At 41.0% G+C, this 25,842-nt stretch overlaps 1 protein-coding gene across 8 annotated transcripts in view; it reads left to right on the plus strand.

Moving 5' to 3' along the window:
- lrp2a (low density lipoprotein receptor-related protein 2a) overlaps positions 1–25,842 on the plus strand; it is a 52,252-nt gene that overhangs the window by 3,681 nt on the left and 22,729 nt on the right. For 5 of the 8 annotated variants that reach the window (XM_044366395.1, XM_044366394.1, XM_044366397.1 and 2 more), the window contains 38 exons: positions 5,165–5,272; positions 5,766–5,888; positions 6,391–6,507; positions 6,915–7,025; positions 7,178–7,291; positions 7,431–7,547; positions 8,139–8,282; positions 8,429–8,548; positions 9,170–9,298; positions 9,787–9,956; positions 11,810–12,033; positions 12,492–12,698; positions 12,845–13,047; positions 13,308–13,448; positions 13,628–13,831; positions 14,858–15,050; positions 15,719–15,844; positions 15,972–16,102; positions 16,311–16,448; positions 16,541–16,822; positions 16,956–17,195; positions 17,801–17,920; positions 18,412–18,528; positions 18,699–19,079; positions 19,294–19,308; positions 19,688–19,936; positions 20,509–20,720; positions 20,857–21,041; positions 21,159–21,387; positions 21,544–21,721; positions 21,924–22,052; positions 22,886–23,052; positions 23,350–23,493; positions 23,646–23,755; positions 24,301–24,478; positions 24,626–24,839; positions 24,955–25,194; positions 25,374–25,562. In XM_044366395.1, coding sequence (XP_044222330.1) covers positions 5,165–5,272; positions 5,766–5,888; positions 6,391–6,507; positions 6,915–7,025; positions 7,178–7,291; positions 7,431–7,547; positions 8,139–8,282; positions 8,429–8,548; positions 9,170–9,298; positions 9,787–9,956; positions 11,810–12,033; positions 12,492–12,698; positions 12,845–13,047; positions 13,308–13,448; positions 13,628–13,831; positions 14,858–15,050; positions 15,719–15,844; positions 15,972–16,102; positions 16,311–16,448; positions 16,541–16,822; positions 16,956–17,195; positions 17,801–17,920; positions 18,412–18,528; positions 18,699–19,079; positions 19,294–19,308; positions 19,688–19,936; positions 20,509–20,720; positions 20,857–21,041; positions 21,159–21,387; positions 21,544–21,721; positions 21,924–22,052; positions 22,886–23,052; positions 23,350–23,493; positions 23,646–23,755; positions 24,301–24,478; positions 24,626–24,839; positions 24,955–25,194; positions 25,374–25,562 — 6,399 coding nt within the window. Of the gene's footprint in view, positions 1–5,164; positions 5,273–5,765; positions 5,889–6,390; positions 6,508–6,914; positions 7,026–7,177; positions 7,292–7,430; positions 7,548–8,138; positions 8,283–8,428; positions 8,549–9,169; positions 9,299–9,786; positions 9,957–11,809; positions 12,034–12,491; positions 12,699–12,844; positions 13,048–13,307; positions 13,449–13,627; positions 13,832–14,857; positions 15,051–15,718; positions 15,845–15,971; positions 16,103–16,310; positions 16,449–16,540; positions 16,823–16,955; positions 17,196–17,800; positions 17,921–18,411; positions 18,529–18,698; positions 19,080–19,293; positions 19,309–19,687; positions 19,937–20,508; positions 20,721–20,856; positions 21,042–21,158; positions 21,388–21,543; positions 21,722–21,923; positions 22,053–22,885; positions 23,053–23,349; positions 23,494–23,645; positions 23,756–24,300; positions 24,479–24,625; positions 24,840–24,954; positions 25,195–25,373; positions 25,563–25,842 lie in introns of those variants that run through there. The other 3 variants (XM_044366396.1, XM_044366400.1, XM_044366401.1) reach the window with 2 other exon arrangements.

Here is a 25,842-nt window from a genome sequence, read left to right on the forward strand (position 1 = left end):
ACTGTTAGCACCAGAGCATCAAAGCTATAAAACTGGGTGAGTGCCCTCAACCGTCAGAGTTGGCCTCCTCCAGTGATGACCTGTTAGAAGGCCATCTTGGAGTACTTCCAACACCTATTTGCACCAATACACTTCGTTGTGACCCAGGCTGTTAGGAATTCCTGACTAAATAGGCCCATTGGTAGTGGTTCAACGACAGCTGGTGATTATTGAAGCCAGGCTGGACTCTGGTTCCCTAAGCAAGGCTAGGATGGTCTTGCGTGTAGATTTTGGGAACCCATTCGATACCTAAGTCAGAGGTAGAGGACAGCCATCTGCCGGTGCCTTATCCACATTGGCAGGGGGTATCGGTTATGTGAAGGCAGAAACCATCACATGGCTCCCAAAAAGGGACCTCTGAAGAGTTAAAAGAGGACCAGGGGGCCTCCAGATTGTAAAAGCTGATTACTGTACCTTGTTAGACATGTCACTTGAACGTTTACTTACAAACGTAGCAGCGCTAATATAGGGGACGCCCTTAAACCGTTAACCACGGGAGTGAAGCACCCCGCAGTGACTTAGAAGTCATGGAATGACTGGGAGCTAGTGTTTACCGAGCAATCTAAGCATGAAAGATACCAGGTGAAAAGCACCTCTCAGTTCTACTATTGATGTATCTGTCAGAGTATCCTATAGCACCCTAGAAGCCGGTCACAAAGTGTGCTGTGATATACCAAGTGGTCAAGGAAGGAAAGAATGAGAAAATTGATTTTTATTTTTGATCTATATACTCGTATAGTTGGAGTTTGATTATGGTTGATTAAGATTTTTACATTTTTACATTTTGTTGAATCAATGATGTAAACTGTTGATGATTTTTTTATGTTTATTGTTTTACTTTTTATTATATGTATGATATTTTTCAGAAAGGGGGATGCCAGTTGCACAAACCCAGCTGGGGCCTCTACTTAGCAAATTGACTAGTTCATAGTAAGATGGATGCTATCTCGACCAGGGTGCTGTGCTGATGTGTAACCACAGTCATGCAGGTGGTAGCTGTGAAGAGGCCGCCAGTCGGAAGGAAAGGGCAGTAGACAAGAAGCATAGTAGTCCTCCATGGGGTTTCCCAAAACTGCAGATGTTGCAGATATGTGCAGTCTGTCACTCTGACCAGCGCCGCCACTAACCACAAACGACCTACCTCAGATCTTCGAGTAAGGTTTTGAAAGCTCCACTATAAGTGGCTGAGACAAACTCCACTCAAACCTACCTTTGACTAAATTATTTAGTCATCATAATTGGTGATAAGTCAAAACATAGTCAAATGTCTCACACCTTTTGTGCGGAACTTGCACAATGTTTACTGAAGTTTATCTGGACTTTCAAGCGTGACTGAAAAACACAAACAGTTATCTAGGACATAGATAACTGGTAGAGAACCTGAGGCCAAAGGAGAAGCTGTGGGTTCCTGCACCTAGCAGACATCCCTAAATTTTAACCTCAAATGGAAAAAAGTAGAAGTTTCAAATTTCCACAAAATGTGTTTTGAGAGACACTCAAAGAAAGGTAACTGTTTCTGCAAAGTCATAAAACATCAGCATGTAGCTGGTTTATGTCCTTGTGGAGGACCATATATGGATGTAAAAATGTGAGAAGAGGAAGATGTATTGATATAAAAAGAAAAGCCAAGACAGACTTGGGCTTTTTTGAGGGCTTTTTAGGGCTTTTTCTTTTTAGGGCTTTTTGAGGTCTTTCTTTTTTGAGGTCTCTTTCTGGGCTTCCTTTTTGGGTCGTCACTTGAGGTCCTTTTGCCACTTTCAAACCTCCGACACCTATTTGCACCAATACACTTTGTTGTGACCGGGCTGTTAGGAATTCCTGACTAAATAGGCCTGTTGGGAGTGGTTCAATGACAGCTGGTGATTATAGAAGCCAGGCTGAACTCTGGTTCCCTAAGAAAGGCTAGGATGGTTGATTTTGATAGATTTTGGGAACTTGTTCGATACCTGGGTCAGAGGTAGAGGACAGCCACCTGTTGGTGCCTTATTCACATCGGCAGGGGTATCAGTTATCTGAAGGCAGAAACCATTATATGAGTCTGTAATGACAGTTAAAAATGCCTTTTGTTGCGTTCAGTTTTTCAGGACTCAAACTTGGCCAACACGTGCACGTTAAACCTCGCGCATGCCGACTTCTTTCCGGTGCAGGAGCCTAAATCCTTGCACAACAGTAACGCTGCATTAGAAACAGGAACACAGTTGGCACAAATAGAGAACATATCCTGTCTTTTCCTGCAGCTCTCTTAGTCTAGCTGTGACTCACTGTACAGAGAAAAAAAAGAAAAAAAAGTTGTCCAGTAGGCTGTCTCATTACATTGTGACAACTTAATTTATGATTATTTTCACTCATGTTTTTGTTAAGGCACATACCAAAAATCACATTTTTCAACTCTAACTAGACCAGGGCTTTATTCCACACTCCATTTATTTCTTCCTTTTGCTCCCATGCTACTGCCAAAGCCCCTTGGTTTTTCACTGTTTTGTGTGTAGCAGTAAGAGCCAAAGTCACTTGTTTGGCAATTGACTGCATTCTGCTGCATTGATTTCCATATGAAATAGGCAGCAGCACTTCGCTCTGACAGCATCGACGGGTCCAACGTTTCATGCTGCCAAGCAGCCGTTTTCACCACACATTCAGTGAGTGCAGAGGGCTGTGCCAAAACAAGACAGTATTGATGAAATCTTGAAGACATCTTTCAGGCGCCCCATGTGACAAGAGGGAGATGTTTCAGTGGAAATGGACAGGTGTTTTTTTAATGGGTGGCTGTGAGGGCCAGTTTTGTTTAAGCTTATCACAGGAAGCATGCCTTACTGTACTCTGCTTTCTGCTGTCCATCTCCAAAGTGGCTTTTTTAGGGTGACACTTCCAGTTATGAGTTTGCATCCCTGCTGGCACCTCTTTTGTGCCATTGTAATTTCCCAATGGGGTTTTAGGCTTTTGGTGGGGCTTCATTCTAATGAAAATTCCTCTACTGCTCTTCTTTGTTGGACAATAGTAGGCCTTCCTTATCTTCCTCCACGGATAGTGAAGTGCCCTCTCCTGCTGTGGGTTTAAGTTGCTAGTTAGAAAAGACAAGGGTAGAAAAAAAGGGAAAGGAAAACATCAAATTACACAAAAACACTAATTAATAAAATCATCAGACATTTACATTCTTAATAGCAGATTTGCACCATTCTTCCTGACCTTTACCATCTCCTGATATTGACTGACATGGTCAAACTTTGTCAGGATGAAGACGTAGAAATTTGAGGATTAAGGAAAAGTTACAAAGAAGACGTTCTTTTTAGATTGTAAGAAGAACCCCCACACAAGATAGTGCTGTTGAAAGGTTCAGCTTCAGTGTATCTGTCACCTTTCCCAGAAGTAATACTGTTAGGAAACACTAGCTGCATTTGAAAGCCTCCAGCAGATTGGTTTCTCCTTGGCATATGTGGTGTTAAATTGTCAACCTAGATCTGAATGTATAGCAACACCTTGAACTTTCCCAAAGCAGATTTTATTCATTTCATTTGTTTATTCTTACCTTAATAATTTTGTTTTGTTAGAATAATATGATAACCTTCTATACAAGTAATGTTTTCAAAATACTTTATTGTTACTGTTGCAGTGATATGATATTTTTTAAACTTTGTAGTCCTGTACATACAATAGTGTTGTGTGGACATTCAGTATGTTCATGTATTTGAGTGATCACCCTTAAATTGTGGGGGGAAATATTATTTTTTGTGAAACTGAGTGCATCTCTGAACTTTTCACATACTGTATGCAACACTTGTCCGTCCTGCCATGCTATAGATGATGCCGAAACCTCTGGGACTACTTCCCTGCAACAAAGGCTCCCTTTGAGCAGATTGTGAGCAATTTCATCATTAGTAAACTGAGCAGGAAAAAAGGTTTACTTCCTGCGTAGCTGCCGAAGGAGTTAAATATTCAGCCTGTTTTGCTGGGTTGGTTTGCAAAGCAGTTAGGTGGTTTGCTGGCTAATTAATCTGAGACAAGAGTTCTTGATATGAGTGTATGCAAGGCTTTTAGTGCAGTAGCACTGGCACTGACCCCACAACTGTTGTGGAAGTGATCCATCTTTAAAAGAGTATATTACATAAAGGAGATGATAAACCCCTGACACTAAATACAATCAATGTCTCACTCATGCAGCATTTATCAAGCCAATAGGCTGCTGGTTTATAGGCAACTGACTTGTCTCTTTTAGTAGTTTTGCTTCAAGCCATTACTTTTACTTGTCATTACTTGTCACATTTGCTCACTTAAACACACTTGTAAGAATAACAATTTTTTCACAGCATATCCGTGTAATTTTCTTATTAGTAGTGGCTTTAAGGCATTATGGAGGAATTATAGAGCTATAGCCAATGGGTACTGAAGCATTTTATTTTAGATAAGTACTCCCAATATTTTAGTAGGCTATTAATTTTGCAAGTGTAGGGAGATATTTGATCAAGAAAGAAGAATGTTTCTAAAATAGCAGCTCTGTCAGGGCAGAGATAGACCACCATCCCCAAACATTCACTTCTAATCACCACCTCACAGCTCTTCTCACGAAGAATTTAGGCCGAAATGGTTGTGGTACCACCCAGTACCACTATTTATTCCAATTACATTTCAGACCGGACAGGAACAGCATGCACCATAAATCAGGCTGTCAGAGAGACAATCAGAATTGCACATTCCTATTTGGACGGGTCTGATGGAGTGTTCTGCCACTGAACTATGCTGCCTGAATCAATCTCCTGGAAAACGTCAGGGAAGGTAGAGTGGTGGTACCTTATCTCTACAGATGCCACTCAGTGAGAACATCAAAAGGAGGCTTGCGATGAGTGCGGTGAAGGTTGTGTAACTGCCTGGGGGATGGCTGGCACGCTTGTCTCCAAAGCTTGTCAACGCTGTGAACAACATGCTTCATCAGTGGAAGGCATCCCAACCCCATATACCATGTTTTCTAACATATAGAGTATATAACAGACCCCATAAGGCCCCAAGATGGACAGGATGAGAAAAGTTTTAGACAATAATAACAACAATAACATTACAATAACAAGTTCTAATATCATGTAAGGAAAAGCTTCAACTTCAGCATTGAATCATGCCAAATTCTGCTTGTGTGTAGGATGTGAATTGGGGCAGTTCCGCTGTGGGACAGGCCGATGTATCCCAGGGGACTGGCACTGTGACGGGACATCAGACTGTGTAGATGACTCTGATGAACACAACTGCCGTGAGTTACTCATCATATCAAATTGAAGGACAATATACGCAACCTGAGAGAGTTGGCATATTTATAATGTTTGTTTTGATGTGAGTGTCATTCCTGCCTGACCGCTGCATTGCAGCAGCAGTGGAAGAAGTGTTCAGACTCTATACTTATACTGCATTCAAAATTTTACTGAAGTAAAAGTAGTCATTATGTAGAGTTGCCCCTTTCATAGTGTTTTATGATATTATTATTATTACTGATTGAAGAGGCACTTTTTATGAAGTTGCAGGTTATGGTGGAGCTAATTTCAACAGCTTTATATAGGCCCACTATTGGGTTTAGTACTTAATCTGTCATATATGGAGGTGATCATAAATTAATTTACATATATGATCAACTCATATTTTATATGTTGCTCACCTATGCTTTGTTTGCAAAATCTTGATGTGACTAACTTGTAACTAAAGTTTTCAGATAATAATAAGAAGGAAATGCTCTGTGTGTATTTCCACAGCTCAGGTAACATGTGATGCCAGTCATTTCCAGTGTTTGAGTGATGGCGAGTGTATCCCGGATGTGTGGGTGTGCGATGATGAGGAAGACTGTGAGGATGGCTCAGATGAGAGGCAACACTGTCGTAAGTACATCTTACGATATTGGCTACTCTTCATGGAAAATATACTAAATCATTGTTCTAATTGTCCTTCACGAGTTGATATTTAACCACCTGAACCTTTATGTATTTAGTTCCCTTAAAAATTACCTGAAGAAGCTTCAAAGTCACACTATTCATCTCATATTTATTCACTGTCTGTTTGGTCCAGTGCTTTATTGAAACTTTATCTTACTTATTTTAAATAAAATATTGCAATCCAAGATGCTATATTTCAATATCATTTTTACACGTCCTTGTAGTTTTGCATATTTAGAATTGTATGAAATCTTGGTATAGCTATGATCATTTCAAATGAAGGTATGTGGGTTTTGAACAATAAGTCGAAGGATTTATGAGGCTGTGGGTGTTAAGGAATTCTATAAATTCCTACATCTACAAATACCTTGTATTTTATCTACATGTTACAAATATCTTACTTAAAACTTTGTTTGTGCTGCTAAAACTCTGTCCAATTCGTCCCTAGCTGGAAGGACGTGCACCAGTGGCCAGTTCAGCTGCAGTAACGGGGCGTGCATCCCAGGAGAATACCGATGTGACCGTCTGGCAGACTGCTCAGATGGGGCTGATGAGAGAAATTGCCGTAAGTCTTCTCCAGGGTGGTTTCCATTTTTTTTATCTCAGGCTCCTGTGGCATTTTAATCAATTTGTTAAGATTAAGAGGCTCGCTGACTGACAGAATGGGCCACAATATGCTTCTTGTTGTCAGAGGTTGATTGCAGATTCCTTGGTGGATTAGTCAAGCTGAAGTTCAGCTGCTATGCCATTATTGTGCCGACATGGTAGACTCACAGCACTGCACACCGTGGTAATCTCACAATTGCATAAAGAATGCTGTGGCGACTGCTGTTGTTATGGTGGTGGCGTTAAATTTTAGTCTCTTATCCTTCCCATTTGCTAAGCTTTTCACATTTTCAAAGCTGAAAAGAACACAGTTGTCAGGCTGACTAGAATGCATAATGTTGCCCTGATGATGATTTAATCTTTCAGATTACCCCGAGTGTACACAGCTGAGATGTGCTAATGGGGCCTGTTACAACCGGACCCAGCGATGTGACCAGATACTCGACTGCCGTGATGGCTCTGATGAGGCAAATTGCAGTAAGTAGCCAGCCGATTTTAGGACTGGGCCCTCCCAAACAACAACCTTCACTTGAGCTGAAAAAATGCAACCAAAAAAAGCAATACTATACCATAGCATTACATCATCACCAAATGGTTCTTTTTGTCTACTTCTGGTCTGTTTTCTTTAGCACAGCACTGCAATACAGGCCTGTTTCAATGTCATAATGGAATGTGTGTTCCTCAACGCTACGTCTGTGACCATGACGATGACTGTGGGGACCGGAGTGATGAGCGAAACTGCAGTATGTAGCCTCTCTCTCTCTTTTCTCCTTCAATCAAACCTCACTGTCTCTTATGACTCTTATCTTCACCAAGATAGATATACTCATAACTTAGTCTCTGATGTTTTCTGTGTATTAATAATTTCCTTATCACCTGCAGCATATCCGACATGTAGAGGAAACTACTTCACCTGCCCCAGTGGCCGCTGTATTCACCAAGTCTGGGTTTGTGATGGAGAGGACGACTGTGAGGACAACGCAGACGAAAAAGGCTGTGGTATGGATACAGTAATTGGAAACAAGCTGTCACATTTGTAGTTATTTTTTACTATTAGGACCAGAAGCTTTAGACATTTGGCTGGTTAAGCAACACCAGAATTGGTAACAACCCGAGCTCTGTGTGTGAACCTGATTCATCTCCAGTCTCCATGGTTGGTTCACGCCAGCAAGACGCTATGCCTGTGCTCCTTTAAGTGTGTTATTCAAATGCCTCTTTGTGGCACAAGATTGCGCAGCCCCCCAAAGGGCTTTAGAATTCCTCCACACGGCTGTGAAGAGTGTGTGTTTTTAGAGGATGGGCTGCAGAAGCCCTCTGTGACCCCCCCAAAGCTCCACTCCCCTGCATTGATTTAAAGTGACAGTAATTTCCCTGACAATGAAGTCTTAGTCACAAATTTCTTAAGATCAGCACCACATTCCTGTGGAGATAAGGCTGCCTGTCTTTAATATATACCTCACACTCTGAATATCTTTGCATGCCCACCAGTGTGACACATGTAAAACTCTCTGCTGTCTTGTTTTCTGATTTTGTTTTCTGATTTTCTATGCTTAAGCCTGCACAGACACGATAGGTTTGTTTTGTCCATAGATAATGTGCCACGGGAGTGTTACCCAGGAGAATGGCCATGTCCGTCCTCTGGCCTGTGTATTCCCATGGATCAGCTGTGTGATGGGACGGCTCACTGTCCAGATGGAGAGGATGAAACCAACATCACTGCTGGGCACAATTGCAGTCAGTACCAATGCAACTAGTGTATAGTACTCAGGACATCTAATAATATATACTGTCTAGCTACAGAAACTTTGTTATTAGTATATACAGTATATATATTAGTATATATAAGTATATTTATTCATTATGGTTTCTGTGTTGGTCAGGTATTTGGAGATGTACCTCTCTGAGCTGTGAGCATCGTTGTCATCCTTCCCCTAATGGAGGAACCTGTTCCTGTCCTTCTGGATATATTGTCAGCACTAACGATAGTCGCTCATGTATAGGTATATACCCTTCATTAACTTAATTGCAACTGTGTACAATCCCAAGGTTCTTATTGAGTAAAATTTTATCGAGTATCTCTTAACCCAGAGATTGAGATTCTTTCTTTTTATAGACAACAACAAAGATTTGTTGGGATAGAGTAATAAACGTTTTCTACATTTGCTCAGTAAATGAGTAGTTAAAACACTAGTTAGCAGGTGAATCTTTTCAAACCTTTTTGTGAGTTTAGGTTTTGTTCTTAAGAACAAGACCTCAATAGAGATACTCAATTACAGGACAGCGACAGTACACAGTAAAAGCTTTATCCAAATAAGACTCGGTGCATGCAAACATTGACGCTAGCAGCAGTACACTCAGATTCTCATTGTGACTGGAGGCTAATTAACTCAAATTAGGTTTGCGAGACCTAGCAGTTTACATAAAATCTGCTGTTTGTGTTTGGACTCAAAAGTACAGCGTAAAAACTGTCTGGACGAATAAGCTGAATTGAAAAGAAATGAAGAGAAATGATGGGAAAGTATTGTTGATTCACACCTCATTCACACCTCATTACACCTTTATGTTGTTATCTTTATCTGTTATCTGTGTTTAATTCTCATCTGCTGTGATTTTTATTTAAGACTTTGATGACTGCTCAATGTGGGGCGTGTGTGACCAGTTGTGTGAGGACCGGATGGGCTCCCATCGCTGCAGCTGTCGAGAGGGCTACATCCTGGAGCAGCACAGATACTGTAGAGCTGATGTCTCGAGTAAGTGTGATTTCCTCTCTATTTGAACAGATTGTCTTACATACAGTATGCTCAGATTTTGAATGTGTGAATGATCCATCCAAATGAGGCCCATTAGCATAGCCCCTTTCCTGTTTGCCAACCCCTGTGGCTGCTTTACTGAGCGTCTGCAGTTCTTTCTGGTGCATTGTTGCGTACTGAATGTTGTTTTAGTTAGTCTCTTGCCTTTGTGGAACATAGAAAGAGTGTTGACTGAGAGGCTGACCTCTTTGCCTTTTGCTCGAGAAGAGTGTGTAATGACAGTGGCTAAAAAGCACTTTACCTTGCTGAGACTGAGTCAGGGATCTGACAATAATTCTGTAAATTTCCACTCATCATTCAGCTGAGCATGTACATTATAAAATTGATACTTGTTTTGATACTGATCAGGATCTAGTTCTAATCTGAAATTTTCAAAGATAATGATTTCTTAATGCTGTGTTTTGTGAATTGTTATGTTTTCCCTGCAGCTGGAGTCCCTTCCTTGGTGTTTTCTAATGGCAGAGACCTGCTGATAGGCGACATCCATGGCAACAGTCTGCGCACTTTGATTCATTCACAGAACAGAGGGGTTGCTGTGGGAGTGGACTTCCATTATAATCTCCATACAATCTTCTGGACTGATACTATTCAGAATAAGGTATTTTTTATCCACTCTTCATATCCAGTGTTATTTTTAACTACCTTAGCAGTGTGGTTCTAGGGATGGCAGTGTTTGCCTGTTTATTGGTTGGTCGTTCCACCATTTTGGTCCAGAGTGAAATATCTCAACATCTATTGGATGCTTTACCTTAAAATTTTGTATACAGTCATGGTCCCCAGAGGATGAGGCCTACTGATATTTGTGTTTTTTATTGAACTGTTTCAGTAACTATTTGATGGATTGCTTTGAAATTTGGTACAGACATTAATATCCCCCTCAGGCACTTTAAAGGCCTGGGTTTTATCATTATTTCTGTTTGTGCATAAAAGATATATGTCTTTCAGGCTGATTGTCAGTGGCCTTGGTGGTTTTATTGTAAATCTGTAGTTCACAGGAGAGAATCTGTGTTCAAAGTAAAAAAAATGCTATTAAACAATAGTATTTGAATTTACTTTCTTGGTGTTGATTCTGCAGTAATTTCTCGATTTTATTTTACATGTTAATATCCATTATTACAAGCTTCAATATTAAGAAGAAAAGGGTTATTAATTGCAATTAATCCCAGCAAATTGTGCAATTGATTAGTTTTTTTTTAATTGATTGACAACCCTACTAATTACCAAATGTTGGTATGCTAACAGGCTAAACTAAGATAATGAACATGGTAAACATTACACCTGCTAAACATCAACATGTTAGCATTGTCCTCGTGAGCATGTTAGCATGCTGACGTTAGCATTTAGCTCATAGCACTATTGTGCCTAAGTACAGCCTCACAGAGCTGCTAGTGTGGCTGGAGAATTTAGTCTTGCTACCTACGATGTTTTTCTTAGAGCATTATCCACCTGTGCCTGAGTAACAGTTTACAGGGAGTAGACCAGTTTCTTGTTTGAGGAAATACTTGAGTTGGACTGGAGCTCGCCAAGACAGAATTCTTTCAGTTATCCTTTAAAATATCAGCAATGTTGATACTATAATAATGGGATGGCTGCTGGCTCCTGTGCGGCTGGGTCATAATGAAGGGGAAGTAGAAGTGAAATGGAATCCAAATGGCCTAATCTTGAAACCTGTCAGATAGGCTGGTATGATGTTCACATACCAAGGTACAATTTTTGTAACTTGATCTTGTTCAAGGTAATCATGCTGTATTTGTTTTCAGTGGCACCATCCATCTATATGCATTCTTTGCCCAGTTAAAAAGTCTTTGTTCAGCCTTTGCCTTGGCTTCTCAATGGTTTGAACTGCAGCCACTGGGCTGAAAGGCTAGGACATAGCTCTGACAGGGCATCTGTGTATATCAACCACCTCCATGGCAGCATGTCAGATTAAAAGTAGGGAGAGCGCAAACAGGGCATGTGAATGCAACCAGAAAGGTTAAACTACCAGGCTATTTCCACATCTTCAGTTTCTCTTTAACCAGGTCAGTTGAAAATCCTGCTTTTTAGACATTTGGATCTTGTTTCAAAAGAAGCAGAGCTGCTAAGAGCAGTACTCCCCTAACTAGATGCATGATGGCAAGGCTTCCATTCTTAGTGACTAGTGCCATTATAGTATTACTATAGAGTATTTTAACATAAAGTATAGTACAGTATAGAGTGCCAAGTTTAGAAATCCACCTTACAAGCTTCATAACAAGACAGAAAACAGACAATCAAACAAATAAACCCTCTCTGCCTTTTCTTACTCGCTAAAATGTGTTTATTATCGTTACCTATACATTATTACTGGTGACTGCTGTTGACAGCCACACTCCTACAACATCCTACTTCTTAATATCTTTCCTTTATTTCTGGAAGCAGGGACCACCTAAGGCCTAATTTCCTCACAACAATGCCATCTTTTGTGTACAGGTGTTTTCTGTGGATATGGACGGTTCCAACATGCAGGTGGTTTTAAATGTATCAGTTGACTACCCTGAGAACTTGGCGGTGGATTGGGTGAACAATAAACTGTATGTGGTGGAGGCCAGCGTCAACCGGATTGACATGGTGGACTTTGATGGAAGTAACCGGGTCACACTCATCACTGAAAACCTCGGAAACCCTAGAGGACTGGCTGTGGACCCCACTGTCGGGTAAGCACATCTCCCAGTTTCCATCCATCCGTCCACCCATTCTGAATCTACACATACAGTATCTTTGTCGTGCTCCATTGGCATCGAATAATGGGGGGTGTGTGTGAGATTAGCAGATTGCCCTGGGTGGATTAGTGAGGAGCAATGTAAGTGATGGCCCTCATTGTAATCCAATAGTATAGGTCAAAGGGGGAGGAGAGCCAGGTGGCTACAGATAAATTGCTTATCGTAAATTAATGTACAGCTCTTTGGTGAAATGCACAGCCACCCACCTGGGGATATAATAGGATGCTATTGATGCTAGATGTAATTAAAAAGAGGAAAACCTCCTATGTTTTATCTTAATTAAATACATGTAATAGTATTTCTGTGTGTCCAGCTATACATACCAGTCTTGATGAAAGGATCCCACCTCAAAGAAAACTGACAGATGAAATATTTTCTCCTCTCTTTCACAGGTATATGTTCTTCTCAGACTGGGAGGCACTGAATGGACAACCAGGTCTGGAGCGGGCCTTCATGGATGGCACCAATCGTTACGGGATCATTGGGAGTAAACTGGGCTGGCCAGCTGGCGTCACACTAGACATCGAGGCACAGCGCATTTACTGGGTTGATAGTCGCTATGATTACATTGAAACTGCAACCTATGATGGCCTTCATAGGTAAATATGTCATGTGTCATGTCATTTTTGGATGTATTTGATAAAAACATAAAAGCTTCATACTAAGAATTCTGTGGAATAATCAAGTAGAAAACATCCATGCACTCATGTTCTAATAAATCAATGTCCTCAACATTTTTTAATAGAAAAACAGTGGTCCATGGAGGTGCTGTGATCCCACACCCATTTGGTATCAGTCTGTTTGAGCATAATGTGTATTTCACGGACTGGACTAAGATGGCTGTAATGAAAGCCAACAAGTTCACTGACAGCAGTTCTCAAGTGGTTTACAACACATCTCAGACTCCACATGGTGTAGCAGTGATACATCAGCTCAAACAGCCACACGGTAAGCCCCTCATATGCATATTTGTCTTCTTCGGTGTGGTTCTGTAAGCGTGCAGGGATGGTCACAGTTTTTGTCAGACGAATATCATGCTGCAGCATAATGCTGACTTTTCCCCAACTTTTCTGCCATGTAACTGCTAGTGCTTGTAAGAGATGTGCTATAGATAGTCATAGTTAAAGATCAGTATCTGTAATTCATCTCATATACGTTTGACAGTTAGTGCAACTGTTAGTGCAACTTTTTGTTGTTTTTTTCTCCAGTGCCAAATCCTTGCAGTGCAGACAGAGGTGGATGTGATCAGATCTGCGTTCTCAGTCACAGGAGTGACAATGGAGGACTGGGTTACCGCTGCAAATGTCGCATGGGCTATGACTTACATACTGATGGCAAGCGATGTTTGGGTAAGAGAAGATAATAGACCTTAATGTGTGTCTTGTGTAAACTTATACTGAATTTAATAGCTTAGCCCAAATTCACATGTGCAGCAACCAACAGTGTTTTTATCTCATTCTTTTGTGCTATGATGTTTTTGTGTGGCTGAATATCTTTGGCATATGATCTTCTGGTTTCCTATTTTCAGCTGTGAGGCAGTTTCTGCTGTTCTCTAGCCAGCTGGCTGTGAGGGGGATCCCCTTTAACCTCTCTACTCAGGAAGACATCATCCTACCAGTCACTGGATCACCATCCTACTTTGTTGGGGTGGATTTTAGCGCTGAAGACGATGCTATCTTCTTCTCAGACACATCCAAAGATATTATCTACAAACAGAAAGTGGATGGGACTGGTGAGCATTTTCTCTGTTGATGTAGCTGAACTGTTTAAAATGCCCTTGTTACTCTTCATATGCACAGCATAACAATAGTAATATTGTAATAATATTAGGAATAGGTTTGCATTTCCACCACATCTGAGGAACCAAGTAGATTATTCAAATTAGAACCATGTGGAATTTAAAAATGATGGCAGCATTTAGAGACACAGTATTAACACATGAGGAAACAACAACACAGATTTGTCCTGTTCTTTGTATTAACTGCTGCATGAGTCTCCACGGTATAACATTTGTTGAGTGTTTGATTGTTAATTATTTCTGCTACATAATCACTGTGAAACAATCAGAAAAAAACATTTTATTTCTCTCATTCAGAGGCTTTTTTCTCTCTACCGCCACTCCCTCTCTTCATTCACTTGCTAAAATGAATGAGGATGAGGAAATGCAGATAGAGGAACTGAGTTCCTCAAAAGGTTTTTAGTACCTGGGGAAAGTTCCTGCAATCGAAACACAGCTATGCTGTGGAGTATGAAAAACTATCAGCAGCTAATATGTTTCAGTGTTTTCCACTGTGCTTACATCCTTGGATAATGTCTTTCCTAGCAGAGAGCTCTACCATGTGATCTGGCCAGGCTTATACAGGGAGTTAAGGGGGTGCCTGATGGGGCCGACTGGTACTACGGGGGAGGGAATGGACAGTGGAAAATGGATCCTATGATCAGCTAACATCTCAAACTAATGAACTGAGAATGAGTAGGACAGACTAATAAAGAATGTTTAACCAAGCTGTTTTAATATTTAGCTTTTAACCTATCATCCAAGAAGTTGAAGTAGTTACAAATGTGATAATCCACGAGAAGTCACACCACACAATAAAAAGACACCGCTGCTCTGATCAGAGATGTTGTTTTTGGAGCAGCTCTAGTTTTTTCTGTCCGGTCCACATGGGGAAAATGCAAGCTGACAGCCTATTTATTTAAATGTGTTCCTCTTTCATCTCTGTGTTAAACGGTGGTCTGACTTCTTTGATCTGCACAGGCAGGGAGGTACTGGCAGCCAATAGAGTGGATGGAGTGGAGGACCTGGCTTACGACTGGATTTCAAAAAACCTCTACTGGACTGACCCGCGATACAGGAGCATATCTGTCATGAAGCTAGCTGATAAGTCCAGGAGGGCTATCATACAAAACCTCAACAATCCGAGGGCCATCGTGGTGCATCCTCTCATTGGGTAAATCAAGATGAGCAGATAATGCAGGGTCTACTATACTAACTAACTAACTATAAAACTGTGCTTTGTGGGTACTTAGGGATTCAGTGGGACACAGATAGACAGTATCATAATACTGCCCCAATATATATGAACTAAAGAGCTTCATGTTCACTGAATGTTCTCCATTGATTAAACATTTATCAGTAAAATATATTTTTTTAAATATTTAAAGTGCTTAAAATTACACAACAGCTATTTATTATTTAGCTGTTGATAATATAACTCAGGTATTTGTAGCTTGTTTTGCTAGTAATGATAGTGAAGCTTTTATAGAACTAAGCATGCATGTCAGGTTACACACCTTAAGAGGTGCTCACCCATTTCCTCAAATTAAGCCCCCACCTGATAGAAAGAATCCTTATTTAGAACAAGCTGTTATTTCCAATAGCCTCAAAGTCATAAGGCCTCTGTGTCCAACAGCAGAGATTAGTTCAGCGTGAAGGGCAGTATTGTAGTGAACACTAAGAGGTGGGCTTAAACAGAAATCTCTACAATATTCCAGTATCCAAAATACTGTGTACATAAAGTTATTTTAGAGTTTTTCTAAAATATAGTTTTTGTTACCCAGGTAGATGTTTATTGTATATTTTTTAATGGGATTTTAATGGTTTATTTTTCTCTTGCAGGTATATTTTTTGGACGGACTGGTATCGGCCAGCAAAGATTATGAGGGCTTGGGGTGACGGATCACATGCCCTGTCTATTGTAAACACTACCCTTGGCTGGCCAAATGGCCTAGCTATTGACTGGAGGTGAGCCAAACGTCCTACAGCCACGCGCCTAAAAAGAATAGTCCCTTGATTTTGATCCCTCCCCCTTGCAGTAATATTGTGACTATGTTTATTTTAAACCCTTGCCTCTACTTTGATCTCCACCCAGCTCAATGCGTCTGTATTGGGTGGATGCCTTCTTTGACAAAATTGAGCACAGCAATTTTGATGGACAGAACAGACTTTCTTTGGACCGCATAACCCAGATCTCCCATCCATTTGGCCTCACCATTTTTGAAGGTAATAAGTCTTGGCATAAACAACTGCTTCTCTATAAAGTTCCAGTACAGGAAAAAAATATTTGATCTAAATTAAGATGGAGTTCATTTCACTGGCATTCACTTGAACTGTGGTTTGTCATTCATGTCGAAAGAGCAATTACTGTTACCAGGATTTGATGAAAGATGAAGTAAGTGAGGTTATGTTCTGTTGCTCTTGTCCCATGAAGGCTATGCATATTTCACTGACTGGCGCCTGGGTGGCATTGTACGTGTGCGAAAGACCGATGGTGGGGAGATGGTCATTATCAGAAGAGGAATCAGCCACATCATGCATGTCAAGTCTTTCAACTCCAACTCTCAGATTGGTTAGTAGCTTTATTCACGGCTCTTTTCACTCCACTATTCATTGGACTTCTCAGTCATATTCCTCGTAATTACACTCCACTCCCCTTCTCAGGTTCCAACTTCTGCAACAGACCGACAAATCCTAATGGAGACTGTAGCCACTTCTGCTTCCCAGCACCCGACTCACAGAGGGTGTGTGGCTGTCCGTATGGCATGAAGCTGTCGCCCAACCAGCGGACGTGTGTGGAGGACCCTTCCAGTGAGCCCCCCACGCTGCAGTGCGGAGCCAACTCCTTCTCCTGTGGCAACGGCAAATGTGTCCCAAACAGCTACAGATGCGATGGTGTTGACGACTGCCATGACAACAGTGATGAAGTCAACTGTGGAATTAACAGTAATGCTTTCTTTTTTGTAAATCTAGTTTATTATACTGGCCAGGCCTGACCAGAGCAAAAAAAATAGTTCATGCCACTGGGTTTTTTTAATCAGTTCGGTATTTAATCAAGATCACCATCTCTTTTTCTCAGACACCACTTGTTCCCCCTCTGCATTCACCTGTGCCAATCAGCGTTGTGTGCCTGCAAGATGGCGCTGTGATGGGCACAATGACTGTTTTGATAACAGTGATGAGAACAATTGCCCTACACGGGTGCCTGGAACGTGCACTGCCAATCAATTTACCTGTGCCAACCACCGCTGCATCCCAAATACCTGGCGTTGTGACACTGATAATGACTGTGGGGACAGTTCAGATGAAGCTGACTGCCGTGAGTATCCCCACTGAGGCTATCAACTTAAACGTCGCAGGTTTTGCCTAAAGACTTTGCCTGAAGGATTTGTTCATTCTGAGCATAATATAAGCAGAAAATGGGCAAACAATTAGCCCATATTTGAGTGGAAAGTTAATACAATTATAAAAAAAAAAAGACTACAAATAAGTTGACATACATATCATTAATGTATGATGAGTTTGTTCAATATGCCTTGAAGTATTTTTAATGCACAGTTTTTGATAATTGTATATGCAACTAGATGGCCTTAAATTACAGATAAAGTGTTTAAAAAATCACCCAATATATAATTAGTGGATAAATCAGTCAAACTTAAGTATAAATTAAGAATAAATGTATATATATGCCAGGTTCCCTAACAGGAAAGTGAAATTATTCAAAAAGCTATGATGTATGGCTGTACTGTACTGAAGCTACTGTGGACACAATGGAACACAGTTGACATTTATTAGCTTCTTATAGAAGCATTGTTTTTGTTCTTCTAAAAAACTTTAAACTAAGACTTGTAAAGTTTTATTAGCCCAGGAAAGTTTGGAATTTAGCTCACAGGCTCATTGTGGTCTAACAATTTTTGTTGACAGATCTGAGTAGCACATGCCATCCAGGCCAGTTTCAGTGTCCAGACCACCGCTGCATAGACCCCAACTATGTCTGTGATGGGGACAGGGACTGTGTGGACGGAGCAGATGAGCAAGGATGCAGTGAGTGCCTTTCTGGATTACAGTTTTCCCTGGACACATAAACAGTATAGTTACTTGTCTGGTGTGTTTCATGTTTGAAAGAAAATAATTCCTCTTGTATTCATAAAAGTATCAAAATCTGTTGAGATTGCTGATCAGATTCCTTTGCATCAGGTTCATGACCATGTAGACTTACCTATTACTTAACTGTAAACTAGTTTCAGCATAGTCTCTCATTGTGAGATGCTATGGGTTAGAGATTTCCAAATTAAGAATTAATAAATTCAGTCATTCATTCATGCATTCATTCATACATTCAGTGACACAAATATTTTTGCCAGCTAAAAGTTGTAGAGGTCAATTGAAAGCTGTGTAATATTCAACAAGCATGTGCTAAGCTTCTTAGTTTATTGATCTCATTACCTGTGTTGCACAACACTTGAGCTCAGCATACATACACAATAACAGAAATATTGAACATCAGCTTTAACATACTCAACTGGATTTTTCAGTCTACAACTGCACTGTGAATGAGTTCAAGTGCTCCAATGGTCACCAGTGTATCAACTCCTACTACCGCTGTGATGGAGTCTTTGATTGCAGTGATCGCTCAGATGAGCAAAGCTGTCGTAAGTATTTAAATACTTCCATTGGTCACAGGTCATATTATTGAAGCATGACATAGTCTTCCATAATTATGTACAAGTTTTCTAATATAAAATAGTTTAATTTAAATTTAATATACATTATTTCGGGCTTTGCTAACATGATGTTTGTGGTGTTTCCTAATCTATCTCAGCTACCAGGTTCCCAGGGATGTGCCATTATGAGAGTGAGTTCCAGTGTCAGTCAGACGGGAGCTGTGTCCCTTCTACCTGGGAATGTGATGGTCATCCAGACTGTGAGGATGGCAGCGACGAACACCACGCCTGCCCGCCTCACACCTGCCCCTCCTCACTCTTCCGCTGTGACAATGGAAACTGTGTGTTACGCAGTTGGATTTGTGATGGGGACAATGACTGCAGGGACATGAGTGATGAAAGAGAATGTCCCACACCACCTTTCCGATGTCCGAGCTGGCAGTGGCAGTGCCCTGGCCACAGTCTGTGCATCAACCTCACCACTGTGTGTGACAACACCCCTGACTGCCCCAATGGCGCTGACGAGTCTCCACTCTGCAGTAAGTCTGTTCTCGGCTTTTGTAATCTTTATCAACCTGGAACATGTTCCTTATCTATCAGAAAGGAAGGGCATAATTTCACAAAGAAATGTGTTGAAGGATATCTGTATGTCTTTGGATTCTTGTGTTAAAATCATGCATGTGTATGATTTGACCTGTATTAACCTGAAAATGATCTGTGATTTTCCTTTCTTGCCTTTCTCAAAACTTTCAGACGAGCGTTTGCCAGGTAGGAACGAACTCTCAATCATTGGTAGAAATTCTGCAAGTAGATTTGATTCATTTTCAACAAACATAGTATCACCATTAATCATTTTAATATCCATTCATTTGTTTCAAGACAAAAGGAAAATTTGGTTGTTAGTAAAGCATGTGTGGTAAATGTAGCAATTATGTGCCACAAACATAGATAAAAAATAGTTCTGACTCAGAGTAGCAACTCTAAAGACTTCATCTTTAGTGTTCATCATTTAAACATTAGAGAATTCATATGAATGGCATAATTTATTAGATGTCTTATTTTTGTTGTGTAAGTTATAATTTACTTGATTTAATTTATCATTTGCATTTGTTGGTCCTGATTTGCTCTTTTCCTGCTTCCAACTCAGATCAGGAAAGCTGTTCCGACAACAACGCCGGCTGCACCCACGGTTGTATCCAAGGGCCTTTTGGGGCCCAGTGCACATGCCCTGTGGGTTATCAACTGAGTAATGACTCCAAAACCTGTGAGGATATAGATGAATGTAATCCCCCTGGACTATGTAGCCAGGAGTGCTTTAATGAGAGAGGCTCTTTCCGCTGCCACTGCCAGGATGGTTACACTCTTGAAGCAGACCAGCGTACCTGCAAGGCCTCAGGTGAGGGGGGGATATTCCCAAAACCTTGTTATTTACACCCTTCAAATTCATAATGCTGTAAAAAAGGAAATATTATTACTCCAACAGTGATTTGGATGTCAAGACGACTTACCTATACAGCACAAATCTCAGCTTTCTTCACTCTGCTGGCTGGTGGGCAGGAATGAACTATGATAAAGGGGGAGTTTGGCCCCCACACTGCGAGACTGACACACTGTCTTTCTTCTCCCTTGTCTCTCCTTGCTCCTCTGATTTCTTTAGATAAGACAAATAACATATATGTCACTCAGTGGTCATCACTGGTGTAATTAGGACATAATCACCAACAAAGGGCTGTTTATGGGGAGCGTGCCTGACATGAGCTCCTCTTCCACAGAGATAACCCACTGAAAGGCTCTGTAGTACAATAGGTCATTATTTGGACAAAAGTCCATTCCCTAAGGATTGTCATTTGAGGAGGGTCTATTTAACAGTCCAGTTGTATAGTTTTGGAAGACATGCAAAAGCTGATAAGTGCCCCTGTTAGCATAAGAATGAGAAATAAGTAACAGAGATTTGATGCCTGTTTACAGATTCTCGTCAGGCATTCTTGTTAGTGGCCAGTCGGAATCAGATTGTGCAAGATGACATAACAACTCAGCCCAACGTGGTTCGCTCGCTGGTCCGGGATGGACGCAACATTGTGGCCATTGATTTTGACTCAGTCACTGACCGTGTGTACTGGTCCGACACAAGCCAGGACAGAATCTGGAGCGCACACAAAAATGGCAGTGATAGAACTGTGGTGAGTTTGGTTTGTCACTACAGACATATTGCAAATAAAATTTGTGTTAATTTTTGTATGTTTATTTCCTGCTTTACATGTATTGTCATTGTCACCAGTAAACATATTTAGCTAAGATTAAGTCTCTTGTGAACAGATATTTGACAGTGGAGTGACCGTGACAGAGAGCCTTGCAGTGGACTGGGTGGGCAGGAACCTGTACTGGACTGACTACATCCTGGAGACTGTTGAAGTGTCTAAACTGGACGGCACCCACCGCACTGTGTTAGTCAGTGAAAATGTCACTAACCCTCGAGGCCTGGTGCTGGACCCAAGGGACAGGTCAGAGAGACAAGTTTGTTTTAGACCTACTGTAGTCTTGGAATATAATACATGTTGTGGTCTCTGCTTGTCATTGTCTAAGTAGTTGATGTTAAAAGAAGAACATTTGTTTTGCAGTGCTCACCTGATGTTTTGGACTGACTGGGGGAGGAACCCCCGCATTGAGAGGGCCAGTATGGATGGGAAAGCAAGGACCGTTATCATAAGTAACAAACTGTACTGGCCCAATGGTCTTACTCTAGACTATCCAAACAATTTGTTGTACTTTGCTGATGCCTACTTGGATTTCATTGACTACTGCGATTATAACGGCAACAACAGGAAGCAAGTTCTGGCCAGTGACCTGGTGAGTGTATGAGAAGGCAGGCTTTATTCTGAATTATATTTTGAAATATTATTAATGTGATTAAGTACATCTAAAAGTGAACAGAGCACAAACCATTTTCTTTTGAATAACATGTGTAAGACACTTTTTTTTTCTTTTGTTACTCTCTGTGAAAAGGTACTGCAACATCCCCACGCAATTACCATTTTTGAGGATTTTGTGTATTGGACCGACAGATACATCAACCGCGTGATGCGAGCCCATAAGTGGCATGGGGAGAACCAGACAGTGATGCTGTTCAACCTCCCTCAGCCCATGGGTCTGGTGGCAGTACACCCAGCCAGGCAGCCGGCAGGTATGGCAAAGATAAGCTTAATTGGTTTGACAATTCTTGTATATGAATAATGTGGTGCCTCTATGCAGTAGGTCCGCTGTTTTGTAATTACTTTTCAGAATAATCCTAATGAACTTGTAAAATTGGTTTTGCTAATTCTAGTCTTTTGTGTGTGCATGTGCACTTCTCTGCACACTTTTGTGTGTGATTTTACAACTTGTAGGTATAAATCACTGCTCCAGGAGCCCCTGTACTCATATCTGCCTGCTTTCGGCTGTGGGACCGAGTTACTACTCGTGCGCCTGCCCCTCAGGCTGGACATTGGCAGCAGACCAAATCACCTGCACCAGAGGTATGCATCCTGCCAAATGGAGGAAAACACTCATCACCCTGTTTGATGAAAAAGGAAGTCGGGTCAGATGCAGTTGATAAGTTGGTATATTCATAAGGCATTCGTCTTAGCTGTGGTTATTGTTGTATAAGCAAACCTGTCTTTGCAGAAATTATGGTTCTTGCACACTTTATTTGCAGCCATCTCAGTGTTGGTAGGAGGAGAAATCTTTGAAAATGCTAAACTTGTTTTATAGATCAATCCAAGTATTTTTCATCAGTCTCCCATTTAGATTCTCTTGTAAACTGCTGTTCCAGTCATAAATATTAAGAATCATATAAGCGTGTCTTCCAAGGTCTTAAGAAGACAAGGGACCTTTAATTCAAAGTCCAGAGGGTCCCCTTTAGGTCTACAGCTTAACTCATCTCAGGTTTCAGCCAAGCAGAACACAGTCTCCCCCTGAGGCCAACGATTATCCAAGAATGAAAATGCCCCACAACCATTCATTGATTCTAATCTCTGATGACGAAGCAAATCAGATTGTGGAACAAACTTTCACCAGTCAATCCTCTTTATAGATAAAGGCCTGTTAATTTAGGATTCCTAATTTGCACCAGATATTATACACTGAAAGCAACTTTTAGTTTTGGATTACTGTGGTCTAAATCTACATTCAGGAAGCATGCTTTCCTGGCTCTGTTTCACATTTAGTTTATGATCACTCCAGAAAAATAAAAAGTTCTAGAGTAAGATTATTGAGTTAAAAAATACAAGACTCAAAGATTTAGCTTGTGTTTGTCATTTGTAATTGTATTTTTATTTATTGCGTGCCTCTTCATCTTTTTTACTTTTAGTTGAGGATCCTTTCCTGGTGGTTGTGAGAGACAGCATCATCTATGGCATTTCCTTGAACCCAGATGACAAGAGTAACGATGCCATGGTCCCTGTTGCTGGGCTTCAGAACGGCTATGATGTTGACTTTGATGACAGCGAACAGACCATCTATTGGGTAGAGCACCCAGTAAGTCACTGTCCGGAAACAATATTCCCAGTTTCTTAGTTCTTCTTCTGTTTTCCCAACCTAATACAGTAAACATAGAACTCATGTACGGTGCAGAGGTGCATCGCTTCAAGACATACTAGAGACATACAGTACATGTAACTGTACATGTCAGAGTTTATTTCAGAACTTACTTATTTATTCAGTTTTACTTACTATAAAAACTAAAAAAATGCCTGAAAAACAAAACACAAGATTGACTCTAGACATCTACATTCAGCAGTGGTCAAGATTGATCTGTCTTCCTTTGTCTCCCAGGGTGAGATCCACAGGGTGAAGTCAGATGGTACTAACAGGACAGAGTTTGCCCCTGCAGCCATTCTGGGCTCCCCTGTCGGCCTGGCCTTGGACTGGATGACGGAGAATTTGTATTACACCAATCCAGCTACACAGTCTATTGAGGTGAGATAAATAATACTTAATCCTGTTGTTGTTTTTTCCAGTTATTTTTGACTTTGGTATCTCAATGAATTATTTTTTTTGTATTGTAATTGCACTTGTAATAGGTAAACAGGGTACAACAGTTGCACGTGTTTGTGTTTGTACTTGGCCAGGTTTTGAAGTTGAGAGGTGAGGTACAGTACCGGAAAACTCTAATCACAAATAACGGCTCTCCAACTGGTGCTGGCAGTCCTGTTGGCATTGCAGTGGACCCAGCACGTGGGTAAGCCCCTTTTAACACAGTCCTGGCACAGACACTCATCCCCACAGCTACTGAGCTTTAACAGCCTCCTCATCGCCATCTGCTCTGCCTCTAGAGAGAACTCGACCAGTGTTACTGAATACTGTGGTGCACTCCGAATCCCCAGCAACACACAATAGTGTACAATCAAGAAACAAGAAAGATTTTTAAGCCACCCCTTCTCACTCTAATGTGAAAAATTTGACACTCTGTCTCTGATTTTGGTGATTCAATGATGTCATGTATGATGTGGTCCCCTGTGTGTTGAGAGAAATCTCTGAAAAACTTACTGAAAACCTTTTAAAGGTTGCAGCAGATCAGAAAACACCTTTTTGTTGAAGAAAAGGCAAGGCTGCTTTTCTTAGGTTCTAATAAGGTTAAAATTTTGAAATGAAAGGTTATAACCAAACAGTGACATTTTGTATTTCTTTTTTGCGACTATTAAAAAGTAATAAGCATAGCAGTCCATGACCAATTTGTAAATGTTTGAAACAAATACTGACCTACAGTCTTGCATGTTTTTCAAGCAAACTATACTGGACGGATCAAGGAACAGAGAGCGGCATTCCTGCCAAGGTGGCATCTGCAGACATGGATGGCTTAAACCCTGTCACCTTGTTCACCAACAACCTAGATCACATTGAGTTCCTCACTGTGGATATTCGAGAGAACAAGCTGTACTGGGCTGTTACAAGCACTGGCGTGGTTGGTCTTCACTTAATTAGCTCTCAAAGATCATTATTTGTTCTTTCTGTAGAGTTCTGACAAATATGTAACTTAATGTGACTATTGGTAATTGAATAAAATACAAATATTGTATTTGACTGCCTGTCTGGTATTGAATCTCAACAGATTGAGCGTGGTGATCCAGATGGGAGTAACCGCATCACTATAGTGACAGGCCTGTCTCACCCCTGGGGTGTGGCTGTCCATGAAAACTACCTCTACTTCACTGACCGTGACTTTGAGGTCATAGAGCGTGTGGACAAGTCCACAGGTGCCAACAAGGTTGTGCTGCGAGACAACGTATCTGGACTCAGAGTTCTAAAAGTTCATTATCGAGAGAGTGAGTAATGCAAGGACACATCATCATCATCGTCATCAGAAAGAAAAGCAGAGTTCTCATTCATGGTTTTTGGCTTGTTGCTGTTTGTCACACTGTGTTCTCTTCATACGCTCAGCCTCCGCAGGTACATCCAATGGCTGCACGAACAACATGGGCATGTGTGAGCAGCTCTGCCTGCCTCGGCCGCAGGGTTTGTTTTCTTGTGCGTGTGCCACAGGTTTTAAACTCAATGCTGACAACAGGACCTGCGTTCCCTACCAGTCTTACGTCGTCATCTCTACTCTGTCTGCTATCAAAGGCTTCAGTCTCGAAGGGGAAGACCACTCTGAGGCCATGGTGCCTGTGGCTGGAAGAGGTCAGTGTTTCTTAATACTGTTTGTTGCATAAATTATGTAATAAGCTAAATCCAAATGTTGACTTAACTCAGTTTAGGTGAAATAATGAACTGAATAACAGACTGACAGAGTAACTGAATGTCAAATGTTCAACTTATGGTTAAATAATGAGTCTAATGAGTGCATTATGCTCTTTCAGGCCGTAATGCTTTACACGTTGATGTGCACATGGCTTCTGGTTTCATCTACTGGTGTGACTTCAGCAGCACTGTGGGGATACAGAATGGGGTCAGACGGATCAAGCCAGATGGCTCAGGATTACGTAGCATAGTAACATCTGGAATAGGACGCAACGGGATACGAGGCATTGCTGTGGACTGGGCTGCAGGTATGCTGTTGTGTTCATTGAGGTTTATGGTTTGTTTAACTACCGTACTTAAGACAATTAATACAATTAGTGACAATTAAGTCACTACAGCAAACTAAACTGTCATTTTAGTTTTCACTTACATACCAGTAACACTTTAGAGGGACGTTCACGGTCACTTTTTATGGGGTGTTGCTTCTGAAATAGATGTAGATTAAGTTCACCACCATCAAAGCGTCTTATCCTTACATATAGATAGACAGATACATCTGTTACATCTGTTGTTTTCAACACAAGACTA

This window comes from Thunnus albacares, chromosome 11 (genome assembly GCF_914725855.1).
Source record: "Thunnus albacares chromosome 11, fThuAlb1.1, whole genome shotgun sequence".
Taxonomy (NCBI): domain Eukaryota; kingdom Metazoa; phylum Chordata; class Actinopteri; order Scombriformes; family Scombridae; genus Thunnus; species Thunnus albacares.